This window comes from Mycteria americana, chromosome 1, assembly GCF_035582795.1.
Source record: "Mycteria americana isolate JAX WOST 10 ecotype Jacksonville Zoo and Gardens chromosome 1, USCA_MyAme_1.0, whole genome shotgun sequence".
Lineage (NCBI taxonomy): Eukaryota > Metazoa > Chordata > Aves > Ciconiiformes > Ciconiidae > Mycteria > Mycteria americana.
This window is the reverse complement of record NC_134365.1, coordinates 156,852,273-156,870,301: the sequence shown is the minus strand read 5'-3', so window position 1 is coordinate 156,870,301 and position 18,029 is coordinate 156,852,273. Positions and strand designations below refer to the sequence as shown.

The 18,029-nt window shown below is 39.1% G+C and overlaps 1 protein-coding gene across 5 annotated transcripts in view; it reads left to right on the top strand.

Annotated features, from left to right (window-relative positions):
- NAXD (NAD(P)HX dehydratase) overlaps positions 1–18,029 on the top strand; it is a 53,362-nt gene that overhangs the window by 10,043 nt on the left and 25,290 nt on the right. For all 5 annotated transcript variants that reach the window (XR_012778861.1, XM_075525777.1, XM_075525798.1 and 2 more), the window contains 2 exons: positions 984–1,072; positions 14,124–14,232. Coding sequence is in view for 4 of the 5 variants with exons in the window: in XM_075525777.1 (XP_075381892.1) it covers positions 984–1,072; positions 14,124–14,232 (198 nt within the window). In the remaining variant the exon portion in view is untranslated. The remainder of the gene's footprint in view (positions 1–983; positions 1,073–14,123; positions 14,233–18,029) is intronic.

Here is an 18,029-nt window from a genome sequence, read left to right as displayed (position 1 = left end):
TCTTTTTGAAGATTTGTTTCAATAAGTATGTAACCATCCAGGTACTTACATGCACACACGCATGCACACACACGCGCACAGACAGCACCACCCACCCCCAGATGCAGTCCCTCAAGGATTTAAAACTGAAATGATATTATTTAATGTTCTTATATAAGATATTAAGGCCACTCAGCTTTCTGTTCAGTATGTGCAGATACAGTAGCATACTAGGAGGTCCCCTATTGAAGTCACTTGGTCTCAGATCATTACATCTGCACATAAAGAGCCGTAGGATCAAGTATCTGCATTGCTTAGTAGCTTGAAATGTTAAATGTATAGTAGTGAAGCAGAGGAGATGCTTTCTTAACCTTGGGAAATTTCAATATGCAAGACATACAAGATCAGGCTTTCTGGTCACTGCTTATGTAATTTTTATATATATGTCTGTTTTTGTTGAGTTGATAACAGAAGCTTAAGGCTAAACTCCTCATCTTTAATGTTTATTTAACTTAAGGGGTATTGTTGAAATTGTGCCGCCTTTCTCTGGTACGGATTTGGCCCATTGAGTAAAAATGGTAGGACTGGAAACGTACTCACAGATTGCCATAGCTATGTTTTGCAAGTATTATTTTTTCCTCTAATGTAGCTTGACTCTTGTTCAACTGTGTTCTTTTGCCTTTCTAATTGTATGTGTGACATTTTAGTCTTTGCTCATCTGCAAATGAGAAACATTTCTCAAGTGAGTAAAGGCTCAAGATCTGTGTTTTCAGTCATCCTATCGGTGAGAAACAGCAAAAAATTCTGTTGGAAGTTAGATACAGAAAAATTTCTCCAAAACATTGCATGGTAGTATAAGCCAAAATAGAAAAAAAAAAATAAAGTTTGCTTTAACTACCGAGAAGCAAGAATTTAGGTGAATTATTCAGTAAGTAAACTTTGGAATGATAAAGTTACTATTAAGTATAAATTTGATAATTTTGTTTACAAATTTTCTTTTTTAGGGTGCAGATTTATCCCATGTGTTTTGTACCAAAGATGCAGCAACAGTAATCAAATCATATAGTCCAGAGCTGATTGTTCATCCAGTTCTGTAAGTGACTTATCTTTTGTTTAAATGAGCAAGTCAGGATTACTAGTTCGAACATTTCAGTTTGACAGTTGATTAGTTTGCATTATTTCTTTTTTTGAGTTACAGGATGGGTGAGCTGGAGATTGCAAAAACTCCTGGGTTTGTCCTTTCATTACAAACAGTTAGATATTTAATATAGAACAATCAGTTGTGAATTTTTTTCATTACTATCAAAGTACAAATTTTTAAAAAGCAAAGACCTTGCTTTCTGCTACTTGCTGATGTGTTCTGTGATTGTAATGCATTTAACTGTGAACAGTAGCAAAATCCAGAACTAAGATTCACTACAAGTCAGCATTTTAGAATCTGTATTTGAAAGGCAAATAGAGTATGTTGTCTTGCTTCTTCAGTCCTAATAGTATTTAACAGTAGTGTATCTTTTTTCCTCTCACTACTGTGTGTATAGTCATTTACGCAAAATTACTGGGCGAGAGAGATGCTGATTCTCATTTTTCTTCGTGAGTATGTTGCATTAGCTACACGCCTATTCCTGGGAATAAATGAATGTTCTAAAATGATCTAAACTACAGGGTTTATTAACAAGAAGATGAGAAGTTTAATAAGCAGCTGTCCTAATTGGGGAAAATCAGTGTGTGCTTCCTTGAATTTGTGTTCTGAAATATGTTACTGATTGGTGAACTTTTACAGGATAAATTGTTTCAATTAGGTGTTATGATGGTTTACAATGACCACTGCAAGTGAGAATTAATATGTGTGCCTTAGGTATATGTCCCTGAGCTTAGCTTGCACCAGTACGTGTCAAAGTCTGTTGGTGTACATAGCAAAGCTGTGATTAAGCTAGAAAAAGTATAATTTACAATCATGTTTGTTAGATACTGCTGTCAGGAAGGATTTATGACAGTAGAAATATTTTGGTGTCTGAGGAGAAAAATATGATCTCCCTGTGGGGAGATCCTGCAGGGGATGCCTGCAATTGGAAGCTGTAAGTTCTAACCACATTCTAAAGGTGGGTTTCATTCCTGTCAGTGTAGAGAGGGGTTCTTAGAGAGCAGTCAGTTAGACAGATATCGAGGGTTGTGTTGTTTGTTTGTTTGTTTTTCAAAGATAGAAGAAACTCATGACTTTGTGGATTTTAGACAGGGAAAAAATGATGTTTGAAAGCGAGGGGAAGATACAGGTGTAAAGTTTTTATCAGTCCAACTGCATTAGCCTCTAAAATCCAGAAGGCACATCTTCAGTTGATGTTCAGATGATATCATATGATAACAAATGAGATGGAGAATCTTAATGGCAGTATTAGCTTGTAACTTAGGTTGTCTTGATGGATGACACTCAGGATACAGCATATGGTTGTCTTGTATGGGAAGGAATTGACCTTGCCTTGGGAGAAGCATTTTTTATATACACAGGGTTCTTGATGTCTGTGGTAATGGAGAAGGTTAATAGGAGAAACAGAAGCAGCTTGGAGAAAAAGGGAGGTGACAATGTGTAAACAGTAAAATTTCTGTTCATGGAGGACCAGATTGTGCCTACTAAATAAGGATATTTTTTTTTATACACAGATTCTCAGTGTCTTCTGTGGAATTCGGATCTCATTGAAAACTCTGATCTTTCTGTTCGCAAAGAGAACTTTTGATTTGAAACTTCAGCCCTCTCTATAAATTCCTCCAGATGTACAAAGCACAGTGAATCTAGCAATTTTCATATCCATATAGCTTTAAGTCTGAAACTCAATGTTTAATACTTTTATTACAACTCTGATTAATTTCACCCAGACAGCTGGCTAATTGCATGAAGCAATGGATCTGTAAATATTGTTTATATGACATTCAAAATGAAAAAATGGAAATATCAGAATGTTCATATTTTGTTTGTTAAATTTTCTCATATTTTTATCTCTTCTGGTTCATTTGAGGAAAAGAGAAAACAATATTTTCTGGTTAGAAAGGAAGAAATCTTGACTGACTCTATTGAGCCCAGGTTTTATTCAAATTTACACAAACAGCCTATTTTTCCTCGTAAGGTCCTTTGTCTTCAGTGTCACACTTTTCATATGATCTTTTATATGTTGTGGAGCCGTTTGAGTTCTGCAGGCACGGCTGGCCGCTCTTGATTCAGAGCCTGATCTCTTAAACAGTCTTTGTACTTTCTCCCAGGCCGCACTTCATGCATGGAAGAACCTCCGGGTAAAACCCACCGAGCAGCTACGTCATTGTTTTCTTTTGTGTGTCTCCTTAAAACTTTGCTTTGTTATGATTTCTCCATGACCCTTCAGAGTAACTAGGTAGCTGTTGTACCACTCTCTTATTATGCTAATCATAATTATGGCCCTGTGTACTCCTCAATTCACTGTTTGAACAGCTTGGCATTTCGCCAGGGTTCAGCTGCCATTTTGTACTGCCAAGAGTCTGACATTTTATCATCTCCTCTGCGACTTGGCTGCCGCTACCTTTCCCTACTGCCTTCACCTCACAGGGGATCACCTCAAGGGAAGAACATGCTCTTTTTTTTCCCGCTGCCCCCTGAACGCAAGGGCTCTTCTGGCTCGTTACAGCTGCCGTTGCGGATCTTTGACAGCATGACTAGGGAAGGTATGTGAGAGCTAGAAGTTGCACTGTTGCATTTCAGGTCCTTGGCAAATGTCTGTCACTTCAAGGATGCGAGGAATGTTATGTGAGAAAGATTGAGTAGGATTGCAGAAGGAGGGTTATGAAAATGGGCATCCATCTTGCAGCATTGCCAGCGCAATTCCATGTGGCCCCAGCTGCACGCCATCCTGGGATTCCTTTCGATGTAACATCCCAAGCTGGGGACACCCATAACTCAACTTTCTCTGTGGTTTTTCTCTTGCGACTTCATTCTCTATTCTGTGAGTGAAGGTAAGAGAGCTGGGACTGCACATGGCAGCCTGGGATCTGGAAAGACGAAGCTTCAACACTTGGCTCTGTGCGTCCTCACCACCTGAGCTGCATAATGATAGCTGGGTGTCTAGGGGCCATGAATAGTCAATATTATCAATAGTAGCTTTTCCTTTTTATTCAGGAGTTCTGTCAAATGCATTATGGCCCCTTCCATGATGATTTGGTATTAATGAAAGTATTAATTAAAAACTGACCAGCTAACCAGTTCAGTATTTTTGCTGACTGGCTTTTTGCTTTCCTGTGGAGAAGTAAAAAGTGTGTATTGCAGAAGTCGGGGTCTTTTGAATAGTGGAGTATACTGAGTCTTGGTCACAGCTGCCTTGCTCTTGTGACCACTAGCCCCGGTTTGTGCTACATTTTTCTGTTTTCTCAGCTAACCTGCTCCTACTGTAAACTCTACAGAAATACAGACAAGGTAAAACTTAGCTTTTGCATTTTATTAAGTTTTATTGCAGGCGTTTCCTGCGTGGATTTCTGCTGTAGACGTATACACACTTTCTTGCATTAGTGTTGGGAACTTTCTAGAGAACAGTTTTCAGGGACTTTTTTTATATTCTCCATGTTAATTCCTTGGCTCAGGTCAGGTTGAATAGACTTCTTGGATACTTGTGTTGGGTTAGCTTATCCTGTCTTCATAGGCAAGTGATCAGAGTTAAATGAGCTATATGAACCCACCTGGTTATACTTTAAAAGAAAAGAGAATAAATGTATTGTGTTAGATTCCCCTCTTGCAAGGACTTTTTCATAATCTTACAGAGTTTTTCATTCTCTGTAGGCCAGGAAAGATCAAGATACTAGTGAGTAGCCCGCTTCTCACCTGGTTGTCAGACAAGTTATAAAGTCAACAGTCAATATACTCCTTGATCTCCAGAGTTTTATCAGAGAAGCAGAATGAGATGTCAGGTCATTAATTTCTTGTGGTTCTGAAGAAGTCATGTAATTTTCCATTATCTCCAAATAAGTCACCCTTGAACTAGGTATGGATTTAGAACTAATACCTTCCTCCCAGCCGGTTGTATCTATGGGTCTGTATGGACTAGGAAAGATTGCCAGAATTACTGAAAGTCTTATAGTTAATTGCAGAGTTCAAGTTTTGGTTTGGATTTTGAAAAAGATTATTCTTTTCAGTTCGAAATAAAAATAATTGGGGAGAAAACTCTCATGAGGCTGGCCTGTGTGTTGAGGCCAGTTACTGCTAATGAAGAAGCTTAGCTTAGATTAGGGATGCTGGAACATATTTTACCTAGTTTTATTGGATTTTGTCTATGTTTTGATCATTTGAAGAAATCATGAAAGTGAATCATAGATAGAGAGCTCCTGATAAGTTATTTCAACACTTTTAACCAGTGCCAAATCTCTTAAAGAAAGCCCAGAAACAATCTTAAGTTTTTTGGCCCTTTCTAATCCATTATGTGGAGAGGAGATTCAAAAACATTGGTTCTTTGTGGGAGGAAGCTCATACCTTTTAGTTGTGTTAGCTAAGGGTAGCTATTAAACGCTTCCGTGTAACGTGGGACTAACCTCTTTTCTGAATCAGCTGCTGGAAGAAGTGTAAGAATTCTTGTCACCATGGAAAGTCAAGGAGAAAGCACAGATTGCTCCGATTACCAAAAACATACCTCCCTTGACTTGTCTGCTCAATCCCTATTATACCTGCAGAGAAGATGCAGGCATAAACTTTGTGATCTTCCTCCCAAACCTCATTTAGACAGCAGCCTAGCTAGGAATCACATGAGAAAGTTTTTGTTGGGGTTTCCCCCCCCCCCCCCCGAAGTACTTAGGGAGAGATAAAGGTCAGTTTGTATGTGCTGACTCAGAGAAGTATACTTGAACTGTTTCTAATCCTATCATGCAGTGCCAGGGACAAAACTTGTTTATGGACCTCTTCCCTGTGCCCAGCTTTCTCAGCAAAAAGCTGCTGCTGCTTTGCTGTATGCTACAGAGTGAATAATAAATGGGAGGTGTATTCACCCCATACTATAGTCCCTTTCCTCCCCGTTGTTGCAGAGGTCCTTATCCCAGGTGATACTAACACAGGTTTTGCCACCTCCTCAAAATGTGAGAAGGAGCCAAAGATTTTTAGCATCACTGCAGGGAGTGCCACTGTTCTTGCTGCTTTCTGATACGTCAGAAAGAGATGTATACATGTGTAGGAGTGTTTCACTCCAGTTAGGTCCTGGCCAAATTCATCCTTATGAACACTTGCCATACTGCTGTGATTTGACACCAGGATTAGATTTCTTTGTTATTTAATCTTTCTTGAGTTTGAGTGAAGGCAGGCATGCCTGGGATTTGTTTTTTCTTTTATTATTATTATTATGATTACTATTTGAAGCTTTTAGGGTCTCATTCTTCTTTTTCCAGCTGACAATCAGCAAAACACATATTTAGACTGAGGCTTGTTCTGTCTTCTCATGTGTCCACAGCTGATTTGAAGTACTCTAGCCTTCTGGGTATTGATTCAAATATCATCTGTGCCTTAAGAGTTGAATGTAAACCAGAGAGGGATACCAACATGATAAAAGCTTTTCACTTTATTGGTTTTAACATTAAAAAAAAAAAAGGTGCATTAGTTTTTCTAGGGATGTTTTAAGTCTGTTTCATTCTGAGGGAAATTACAGTGTCATCTCAACTTCATTCTGTCACTTTTGAAGTCACAGGTTTTGGTTGATTGCAGTCCATTCGGAAGAATATTTGACAGAATATTACCAAGTCAGCTAACAGGAAGTATTAATAGGTCATGACCACTTCCACAAACTCTGAAAATACGAAGTCAAGACATTTGGTTATCGTACTTTTTTGGGGGATTGTCATAACACACATTGGTAATGTGATTGAGATCAAAACATACTACCACTGCATTGAAGGTTGTAAAATGCAGGTTGTAAAATGATTGTGTTGATACCTGTGGTATCTTTACAAGGCTGGATAATAAGGTCGACCTTCAGTGCTGTTATGTGTGTGTGCGAAAGCTCAGAAAATAGAGTCAAGCAATAGCTTTTTCTCCTTTGGGGCTCTTTCTCACAGGATGTGAGAGACTCTGCGTGAGAAAAGTGACCCCATTTGTATAATGTGCTTGGGTTCATTATTAAAGAGGTTGTTATTGGCTCTGATGCCTGTAGTGTGTTGACAACACTCCTGCCCAATGCCTAGTGAAACAGAAGATCTGATACCTAAATGAGAGTCTTTGGTGTCCAAGTAGCAGCTGTGCAATACATTTTGGGTTTTGACATCATTATTATGATATGAGAAACATGATATGGTAAATATGGCATTTTTTTCTAAATGCATACCTCAATAGGTCATTCACAGTCTTGCTACCTTGAAGGTAGAATATGGAGCCAAGTATATGGAATATGGATACCAAGTAAAGACTGTGGTATCTGCATATTTAGAGCAGTCTCTTGCTCTGAACCTGTGACACCAGTGCTTCTCCTGGCTGATGGATTGCTGTTCTTGCTGCTGTGGTGTTAATATTCAGATGAAGCCTACCAGGTTCACTTCTGGTGTCTAAATGAACTTACTTAATGGCTGAAAAGGAACACTTGATTTGAATAGTATTCAATCCCTCTCTCATTAGGGTCTTTGTTTTTCTTTTTGTTTCATTTTCTTCTCCGTCATTTAATCAGATTGTAGCAGGCAAATAACTATTGTCTACCCAGCATTTGCAGATTAAACACTATATAAGGATCTTTCAACAGCCTGGTGGGTGAAAATGACCATTTTGTCTTGTAAAATTTTGGGGGGCATTCTAATACACTAATCTTAATTTACTAAATATAACTCTCTTTGGTCTCTAATTGCATCCAGCCAACTTCATGCCACTGTGTTGTCACTGAGATTTGCTCTGCCTGACTTAGGTGCTTGGTGAGAGACCCATGAGCTGATAATGGGATCAATGGGCTTTTCTAGAATAAGTTGTTATTTCCAGTTCTGTTCATGGGGCTGAAAAATGCTGCCTCAAGCCTTTGGGCTTCTGGAAATTTTGAGTTAATTTACAAGAATGATGATTTGAACATTGACAAATACAGCTACTCTTGGAATATAGAATTAGTTTAATTTTATGCTCAAACATTTTTGCACTGTTCAGTTTTTCCCTTTAATTCCTTTGACCTAACCTTTCCATAATAATCTCTCTCCCTATCTTATTTACCCAGTTTCCGATAATGACCTCACCCAAAGTTTACCACAATAGTTAATAATTAGCTTTCTGAGATAACTACTTAAATTCTAGAGCTACGCATTTGTCCCGTCTTTCGCTCTTTTGATGTACTGTATAACATGACAGGATCTAAATGTCAGCAGGTCTAACATTTGATTCACATTAATATAATTACCTGCAGTGCTTGGACAAACAAAACCGAACCTCTTTCATCCTCAGATCAGAGACTTTTCCCATCTTTGAAGATAAGACTCTAGGTTGGCTTTTGAAACTGCCCACTTAAAGTGGCTTTGTCTGAGTTTACATAACACTTTTGCAACGGTACATTTTAAAGCATTTGAAGTTGCCTCAGTCACACCAAGCGTGCACAGATAATGAGCAGAATTTGAAAAATATGCTCTCCAACGAGGAGCCGTATAGTTGATAAGGTGACGGCAGTCTTGGTTGTGTCTCGTGTCCTTCTCTAGCAGGAGGTCCCACTGATTGGCATTTTGTGACGTCCAAGCCACATCTCTGATTACTAAGGTGGTTCCAGCTCTGCCTAAAACACATGTGAAGAGCTGCGGTACCTCTGCCTCCTGTCTGCACTGTTATTCATGCTTACCTACTATTTTCGTAGCTCCTGGTTACACCCATGCTGACTTCACATTTTCCTGTTTCAATGTAAAATTTGACAAGACTGCACCTTATCACCGTTGTTCCTTTCCCTCCTCTAAAAAGCAACGACAGTAACTGTCGTTCATCCTGAATGAGGAAAGCTGCTGTGTTTAGAGCTTTCTGTGATCATTTAAAGCTATTGTCTTGGTGGCTTTTGATCATTTGGTGAAAGCCAGTCTTTGAATAAAATGCAGTGTACAGCAAAATTTTCTTTGTTTTGGGGGCTGGAGAGAGGAGTTGCGTTTCAAGTCCTAACTGTCAAGTGTCGTCCCACTCCGGACAGTGACCAGCCTAGAATAGACTTTCAAGCAGATGGCACCTGTCAAGTATCTGTTACAAATTGCTCTGGAGGATGTTTAGAAGCTGCGGGTGATCTTAGGGCAGTAGCCACCATGTTTTTTTCAGGCTCTTTGTTGTTTTTGGAAAGGTTGTTACATCAAGCTTCCACCAAGATGAAGATATACAGAACTGTGTTTTACGTCAATTTTTATTGTGTGGTAGTGAAATACAGAAAAGTCCTGAAGAGCAAAAAGCTTGACTTAAAGTTTTTATTTTCTTTACTAGCTTTTAAAAACTAAAAGGTATTATAAGAGGCTGTGGGGTTGTGCATTAAGATAAGAGGCAACAGTGAAACTGTGCAGTACTGAATCCAGCGATTACGGCTATAAGCACCATAACCAAACCAGTACTGTTCTTGTATGCAAAAATAATTGAGGTGGCAAAACAAGAGGAATTTTTTCAGGGTGTATTGATTTTAACTTGGCAGAAGTTATCTAAAGCTAGTAATAATTCGGTAAGAAAATTTGTCCTCACCATTTCAGAGACTCAGTGCTGTTTAATTTGAAGAATCTTTGTAGCTTTTGCCACGGAAAGTACTTCTCTCAATGTGTTTTGGAGGCAGAAAAAGAGCAAAAAGATAATCATGCAAGATGCTGAACACCATACCTTGGCCCTGTCTACATGGGGCTTCAAGGAAGGCAAGCGCTAAAGCTGTTGTGTCTGTCTTCCCATGAGATCGCAGTCTTCTCAGCCTCCACTGAGCAAAGCTTTGTCTCTCTCCTCTACCTCTCACTAATAGCCAAGGAAAGTTGATCAGGTAAACATCTGTGGGGTCCTTTTTCATGGTGTGCCTCCCTGTGAGACTCTCTATATGCTTGTTTATTTGTTTAGATCTGCTTTGACTAATGGACGATGTGTAAAATTGATTGAATGATCGTTGACATTAGCTTTAGACTCTTTCTGACCTACTAAACTTCACAGGAATGAGATGAGTTACAGAAGCTCCTTTGTTTTCCTTATTAATGATTCTGTTGTCTTGCAGTTATTATTTACGTGTTTATCCTGTAATAGTTCTTTACTGTATGCAGTCAGAGCTTTATCGGTTGCTTTCCAGACAAACTAAGACTTTGAGGAAGCTTTTGGGGTTGGAGGGGTGTTGTTTGGTTGCTTGATTGAACAGCAGTGAGCTGTTGTAATCTAGATTTTCATCAGAATGACATGTGATAACATGTGGTTAGCTGGAAGTTAAATAGCTGTTTGAAGATCTGTTTATTCCCTGCAAATCTACAACTGTGGTCTGTCACCAGAATCTTCAGCAGCACACATCTGCACAATGGTATTGTAGTTCACTCTCCATGTTTACAGGTGTTACTGCTTGGATTCAGCTTCCCAAATTACTCCTGTTGTGTATGTCCATGGTGCAGTTTGTATTTTCAAATTACGGGAAAGCCAGATTGTTTCCCAGTCTCTTGCCCCATCACCTTCCAAAAAAGCTTGCTGTATTTTGGGAAATCCCAGACTTTTCATTAATCAAAGTCTCTCTCAAAGGTTTTTACCCTCTTTTCAGAAGTTCAAATGCTGTTTTCTTGTGGCCTTGCAAGAGGTTTTCTGACTCCTCTTTATATTAATCTTAGCTTTGCGCTTTAGAGTAGGCGTGTTGCATTTGTGATTCCTGTTCTGGAAGAAAGCCAAGTCACTTATCATATAGCTCTGCATCTCTAAAGACAATACTGATTCTTGCTTACTTGATCCCTTTCTGTGAAAGCCTGAAGATTGCATCTCTTTCATCAAAGGGATGTCTTCTTCATACCTCATACCTTTCTACGTACTTGTTTTAAAAAATTACAGTGCTATTTCAATTGTATATGCATGTGTTGGTCAGTGGAGGCGATAATTAAATGGAGATGCTTGAAATCAGGTTAGTAATCAGATGGAGAAATTGGCATGAAGGGACAAAGGAAGTTAACAACGTTATTTATGTGAGTGTAGGACAAAGCAAACAGCTGAGGACCTGACTTGCTTTCTGTGCTGGTACCTCCAAAGTATTTTGTGGCGGGTTTTTTTTCTGTTTTTGATCTACAGGCAAACAAGAATACACACTGGCTTTTTCTGTAGTAACAAACTAAACACTGCCAAGGAATATTTATTCCCATGTACTCGAACGTGATTATTTGTACTGTCAAATTATCCAAATGATCCTTGGCAAGGTTTTTGGCCCGTGCCAGCTAGCCTCTCCCAGCAACTTCTTCCACTGCTGAGGCCCCGCCACGGTCCAGGGACTGGGCCTGATAGGCAGCTTGAGCGTTACCTGCTCGGAAGCCTGAGGGTGTAGAGGCCAGCTGCCCTCAGTGTCAGAGAACTCTTCTGGGCATGTTTAAATGTTGTGTGTAGACTGTAGCTGTTAAGTGCTAGAAGAGTGTCTGTCTTTGTGCTAAATCCCATGGTCAGGAACATTCAGGGTGATACCCCTTCCTGAAGAAAGTTACATGCTGATCATTTGTACCCTATCAGCTTTAAAACGTTACTACTTTGATGTCTGTGTGTGGGAATAAACCATAAGATGATGCGATAGCCCTTCCACCTTCAGAGAAGCTGTAGACACAGGATATTTGTAAGGTTTCTTTAGCTGCATAACCACAGCCATTGTGAACATTAGGTATCTTAAAAGTGAAGTTGGCATGATGCTTCTCTGAGGCAGTATTTGTTCTGCTTTCCTTTTGAAGAATCTAAATCCATTAGTTATTTTTCAGCATGTTTTTATAGCTGATTTGGCAATGTAATAGTCATTATCACCATTTTAAATCTCTTGGCCCTTCATATGCCTTGGGTTGCTTCTTGATTTGAAGTTGCAGAGGAGTTATGTGAACGTAATGTTTGTAAAATGCTTTGAAGATGAAAAGCTCTACAGTAGGTTTTTATTATTACCAGAGGCAAAGTGAGCAGCAGTGGCTTAATGTTGGACTATTCATTTCCCAAGAGATTGGCTTTGTTTTGAAGAGTGCACATTATCAATTGGGTTGGAGACAAAATTATCTTATTTCAATGCTGAATATAAATAAATTGGCAAACTTTCTACCTTGAGATTATTTGCATAAGATATATGTAAAAGAGCAGAGCAGTTATGGTACTATGTATGGCTCTGTTCTTAACTTATGTTTAATGGAACATTTATTTAATGTATTTGACTTCTATCCAAAGGTATTTTGAATCCAGTCCATTCAAACATCCTTATATATATAGCAATATTCTTATAACTATATGATATATAGATATGAGATATTTATTTGAGAAATATATATATTTGAGGTATATATTGCTCTTCTAGAGATAAAATCAGTTTCAGCATGTAAATAAAAAAGTGGTCTGCATTCAGATATGGTGGCGTTTTATTACAGTTCGGTTCACAGACAGTTTTTCACATGTTCAACCTACCACATGTAAAAGAACTGGCTTTTTTTAATAGTGCTTTAAATATTTCTTGAATCATTTTTATTTCCAGCCTGTATCTCCATTATAAACTGATAGGTGGTTGTATAGGGACAAAAAAAATAGTGAGCTGTTTGGCAATTCTCAAGCTACTACTGTTTCCTTGTGAGTTAGAGGAGAAGGGAGGGAGCTGCATCGTTCAAATGGAAATTCAACTTCAGCTTGCTAAGCGGGGGACTGCTCCAGGGACACCGATGTCCTCACGTGGTTCGTTGTCTCCCTTGCCTTTGCAGCGGGTCATCGCTTCCACCCAGCAGCCTTGTTTTGACAGAGCTGTTTTGTGGTGTCAGCACAGGGTGTCTTTGGGGAGCTGGCGCGGCTGCAGCCGGGGATTTCTGAAGCAGCTATTGTCAGTGGAGGGGCCGCTGGGCCACGTCCAGGCACGAGGCACCGCATCCCTGCGGCCTTGAGCAGGCTGCGTCGCTCGGTGCAGCTGCAAAAGCTTTGGGCTCCTGCCTGGCACTTGCAGAAATCGTTGTGGAATTTGCTGATTCTGCCAGACGCGAGCTAAACACTTGTTCCCAAGTGGTGTGTCCCATCAGTACAGCTGTTGGTTATGAAAAACATGCAAGGGCTTTCATCTGTAATAATAAAGCTTTGTTGAAGTATTGCAAGGTCAAAATATTCTGAGTAATACTATCAAATAGTACTTCCTTGCTTAGCCTATAGGGAGCTTTATTCCCCCATGCTTCAGTTAAAATGTTAATTTATTGTCATCGCTTATATCAGAAGTGGGGAGGGAGGGAGGCTACATTTTCCCTCGGTACTGTCAGTAAGGATTAAATGACATTGTTGGGCAGTGCTTTCAAAATATTCTGACCTATTTACACAACAAAACTGATCAGAACAAAATAAACAGTTCTGGTCAGTGGCTGAATGCAGTATTGTGGCAGCTATATTTGGCAGTGGATTTTCTCATCATTTTTCCAGTGTAGACAAAACCTGAATGCTACAGAAATCTTAGGCGTTACAAGCAGATAATACCCTTACTGAATAGCTTGATTCTCTTGTTGCCTTTTGGGGAAAGGGGACAGTTTGGCTGGAATTCAGTTGGAACAAATGCGTATGAAGCAACTGACAAAAAAGCGTATGAGTAGATTTATCATTTTGCCATGCAGGATAATAAATAATTGCATCATTTCCAGCAAGCCGCAGTATATACCTGTGAGATAGTGGATCTCTCTCCAAGGTGTAATCTCTGCAAAGAAGCTTAAAATAGGGAATTGTGGCAGACTGTAAGAATCGTTGGTTTCCTACTTGGGTTTTATTTTTTTATTTTGTACCAACTATAGTGGATACTTGCACTTGCCTCCTCATTTTTATGTGGTATCCCCTAAGGAGTGAATAGAGAGAAATGTTTCATTTTAGCTGTTTGGACAACCATTCCATATTTCCTGGGTCACAGATTTTTGGTAGTTTGGAGGATAAAATTGCCTGATACTCAAGATAGGAAATACCTCTTTCTATCTTGCATCTTCAACTCAGATTCTGAGAATACTAAAATGAAGCCTTTTTAAACTTGTCTTTTTTTCCCAATTCCATTTAGTGATAGTCCCAATGCTGTCCATGAGGTGGAAAAGTGGTTACCACGACTGCACTCAGTTGTCATAGGACCTGGCTTAGGTAGAGATGAAGTTCTACTTGAGAATGCTAAGGTAATGTGTATACTGATATTTTATTCTGTGTCTTTTATGTTGAATTTTATTAACCAATTTCCTATCTTTTACATGATTACACAAATGTTTTTGATAGGGTTACTAAATAACATTTAATAAAATATTGTTGACTGAAAATTACAGCTGTTAGTCATGGTCTGCATTATTGAACTGTAAACATCACTCTGAATTTTAGGCACCCATATGTTTGTTTTGATTTGCTTTTGTTTTGATTGTGAAAGCCGCTAATTAAGAAATAGATGTTGGCGTCTCTAGATGAAGGGCCCTGTGTTTTCTTAGGTGCAAAGCACTTGTACCGTAAGAACATAAATATGAATTTGAGTTCCTAATTTTCAGAACTGTATTTGACAACTTGTATCAGGAGAGGTACCAAAGAACAGGGACTATGTCCCCTTGCAATAAGAAATAATACTTTTAATTATAAAATGTTGCAGATTTCTATTCTGAATAAAGAGGTGATCCTATTTTCTGTCAAGCCTTAGTGGAGAGCTGAAAACAGGAGCTTAGATAGTTCTGTACTCTAAATAATAGTACTTACACCGTCTTCCAGAGGATGTCTTGTGTTACTGTCAACACATCTCTGTACGTTCAAAGTATATCTTTCAGTCTAATGTCAATCTAATTTTGTACAATTTTAATTTTTTTTTCCTGAGAAGTATTACTGAATTAATCAGTGATACTAACAAGTGGAATTAATATAATTTACAGAAACGTTGACAGTTACACAGTGAAATTGCAAAACAGGGGAGGCAAGAGACTGGAGACGACACTATCCAAGTAGTTTAGAATACCTTTAGAGCTATGGAAGGTGGTTTTGCTAGGCTTTTGTTAGAGAAGGTTGCTGTTGGAGCTCTTCACTTCTTTAATTCTCTTCCAAATTCTTCTTTCTTCAATTGGAAGAATTCTTTCTTCAATTGGAAAAACTCTTCCAAATTCTTCAATTCTTCTTTAATTCTGCTTCCAAAAAATGGTTGGTTTATGATATAGAGGTGCAAAACTAATAAAGAGCATGGATTCCAAAAGAAAGAAAAAAGAAATTTATTACATCTGATCAAGAAATAAAATTCTATTCTGAACGAAAAATTTCAACAGAGATTTTATTCTTTTTTGAAAACATTTTCTCAGAATTCTTTTTACAGAAAAAAATTTTGGGCAATGATTTTTCTTTTTTTCTTGTTTTTAAAAAATTTTTAAAGCTTTTTTTTCTAAAGGAAAACAACTTTAAACAAAAGAAAATAAGAATTCATTTAGAATATCTAAGATATCTAACATAAGCTTCTTTTATATCAGAATTCCAGCTGGGTTTTATAGATATCTGTCAATGTCTTATCTGTATTACAGAAGAATCTGGAAGATTCCTTGATTGTATCTTTTTTTTTTTTTTTTTTTCATCATTGCTAAAAATAGTTTTGCTTTCTTAGTGAGTTACAAGCATACTTTTACCTCAGCCTGGCTGTCCTGTGTGAGCTAGCTTAAACTTAAAGAAACAAACCCAGCCAATGAAGACAAGGTGTTTGGAAGTTACTTCAGGCTAAAATCATAGGCCACACTCACATGAGCTGTGGATCTGACTTTATTATTTTCAAGTCATATTAAAGCTCAAATTCTTTGTCTTTACTGTAATTATGTAACTGTTCATTAGTTACCCAGTGTTTGGTTTTTTTTTTAATCCAACTACCAAATCTTCTAAATTCTTTGTTTGGGCAAAAGCTTTAGTAAGTGCCTGTAATTGGGCACAAGTGAACCCTGGTTGCCTGCTTGAGGAAGACTCGTGCTTCTCTGTGCTGAGGAAAGACTGAGTCTCCCTCTCAGCCTTTCATCCTTCAACAGTGAATTTTAAGCTTTATATCACTCTTCACCTTCAAGAAAAAAAACAAGTGATGATAGCGTTGCTATTTTAAACATTTATAGGAGGCTGGCTGGTACATAGTTTTCTGTTTTCCCTTTAAGCTAACCTCAGCATGCTGTCATATGAATAGAGGGCTGAGATGTAGATTAGTGTCTGTTTTCTGGTCAGGGTTTTGTATCAGAGTGGCAGTGAGGATGGGAGAGAGCTTCCCCTCTTCTTCCTCCTGCCCGTTAAAGTCCTGAGGCATAGTGGTCTGTCACCTCTCTGATGCTATTCTTATGTCGGTTCTTGTCAGTATTGTGCCAGCACATTGCCAACGATTGTGCTTGTCCAAACAGTTTGGGCTGTGTTTGGGCTGCTTCTCTCTTCTGAGCACTGAGAAATTAAGATACTAATGCAGTAACCTGCAATTTCTGGTATACAGCCCATGGACACGGTTTTATTGTGGAATAGCCCAAGTACTTGTTGACCAGATGGTGCGTTCACCTTTTCTCTCCAAACCAGAGAATACTTTGCTTCCTTAGCATCTTTATTATAGCACCTGCCTCCCTCATGCTTAATACCTGCAGTGTATGCACTGTGGCATTTCAGGTCCTTTTAACAGTCTGATGGAAAAGCAGCACCTTGTGATCAGTTTCTTTTGATTTTTTTTTTATTTTTTTTTTCCTTGAGAGCATAGTGATACTCTTTGAATACATACTTACTGGCTTCCTGTGATTGTCTGGTTTTGGTTGTAATTCCATTTACAAGTCCTGTTACAAGAAGCCACTCTACAAGTTATATCCCTCTCTCATATACCACTTGTGTGAGTCAGTGCCAAAACCCTCATGTGCTGTTCCTCAGTTGCCTGGGTGAGGGCTGATGCGCTGTCAGAGCTTTCTAGCCACGGGTTTGCAGGACCAGGAGCTGCAGCTTCAGAAAAATATCCTAAAGAAAGCATCTGTTGTGTCCTAATAGCTGTGCAGTGTGATCCCATGCAGATGTGGCAATCCTAGTCTTGGCCTAGTTAGACCCTCCAACTCCGGAGCAAATAAGCAGTCCAAGCTATTTCTCTTCAAGAGAAAGGAACAAAAACATGTTTCTGCTCCACTTAGCTCTGGAGTGTGCAGATTGAAGCATCTTTGCTCCCCATTCTACTTCAGACTTCCACAGTGCTGTACCATACCTGGCGTGGAACTTGGCCATCACAGCCAGCTTCCTTGTAGGCAACGTCAGGCCATCTGTTTTTCTCTTTCAGTGTCTGTGATTGATTCTGGCCAGAGATGACAGTACCATTACCTCTGTGAGTTGACCTCAGTTGGTATGCAGCTGGTGGTGGTTTAGACTCTGTTGACAAAGAGTTTTGCCACCATGTGGAAGCAAGGCCAAGGTCCCTACAACTGTCCTCTGTCAGTGCTTCGAAGCAGTGTATTTCCAAAGCTATTGGATGTTCTCCTTTTTTCACACAGCAGCAATATTATGTCCCTATCATATCTACCCACTACAGCATTCTTCATTCAGCCATTCCAGGGACGTTTGCACTTCTGGTCTTACTCTGATCTGATTTTTCTTGTAGCCTGAGGCTTGGAAGTAGGGGAATTCCCATGTATACCATCAAGAGCTGTTCCTCAGGTTTGTGGGGGAACCACATTGCTCTCCTGCAGAGTGATGAGTGCAGCTCCTGAGAGGACTTTGGAAAGAATATCATATTCCTTGCATAGCCTTCTGGGAGAGGAGACGATGCTGTCTGATGTTCCAGAATGTTCTGCATTCTGCTGCTGCGCAGCAATTAGGCAAGTATGGGCTTAGCTGTGTCCTGTATCAGTTTCCAGCCTCTTGTCATTTCCTTTCTCCTCCTACTCCTTCTGGCATGAATGTGATGTTCCTGTCAAATTTTCTGCTTCTGAGTTTGGTGAATCTTTATTGGGTATGTTACTGGCTTTGTGGT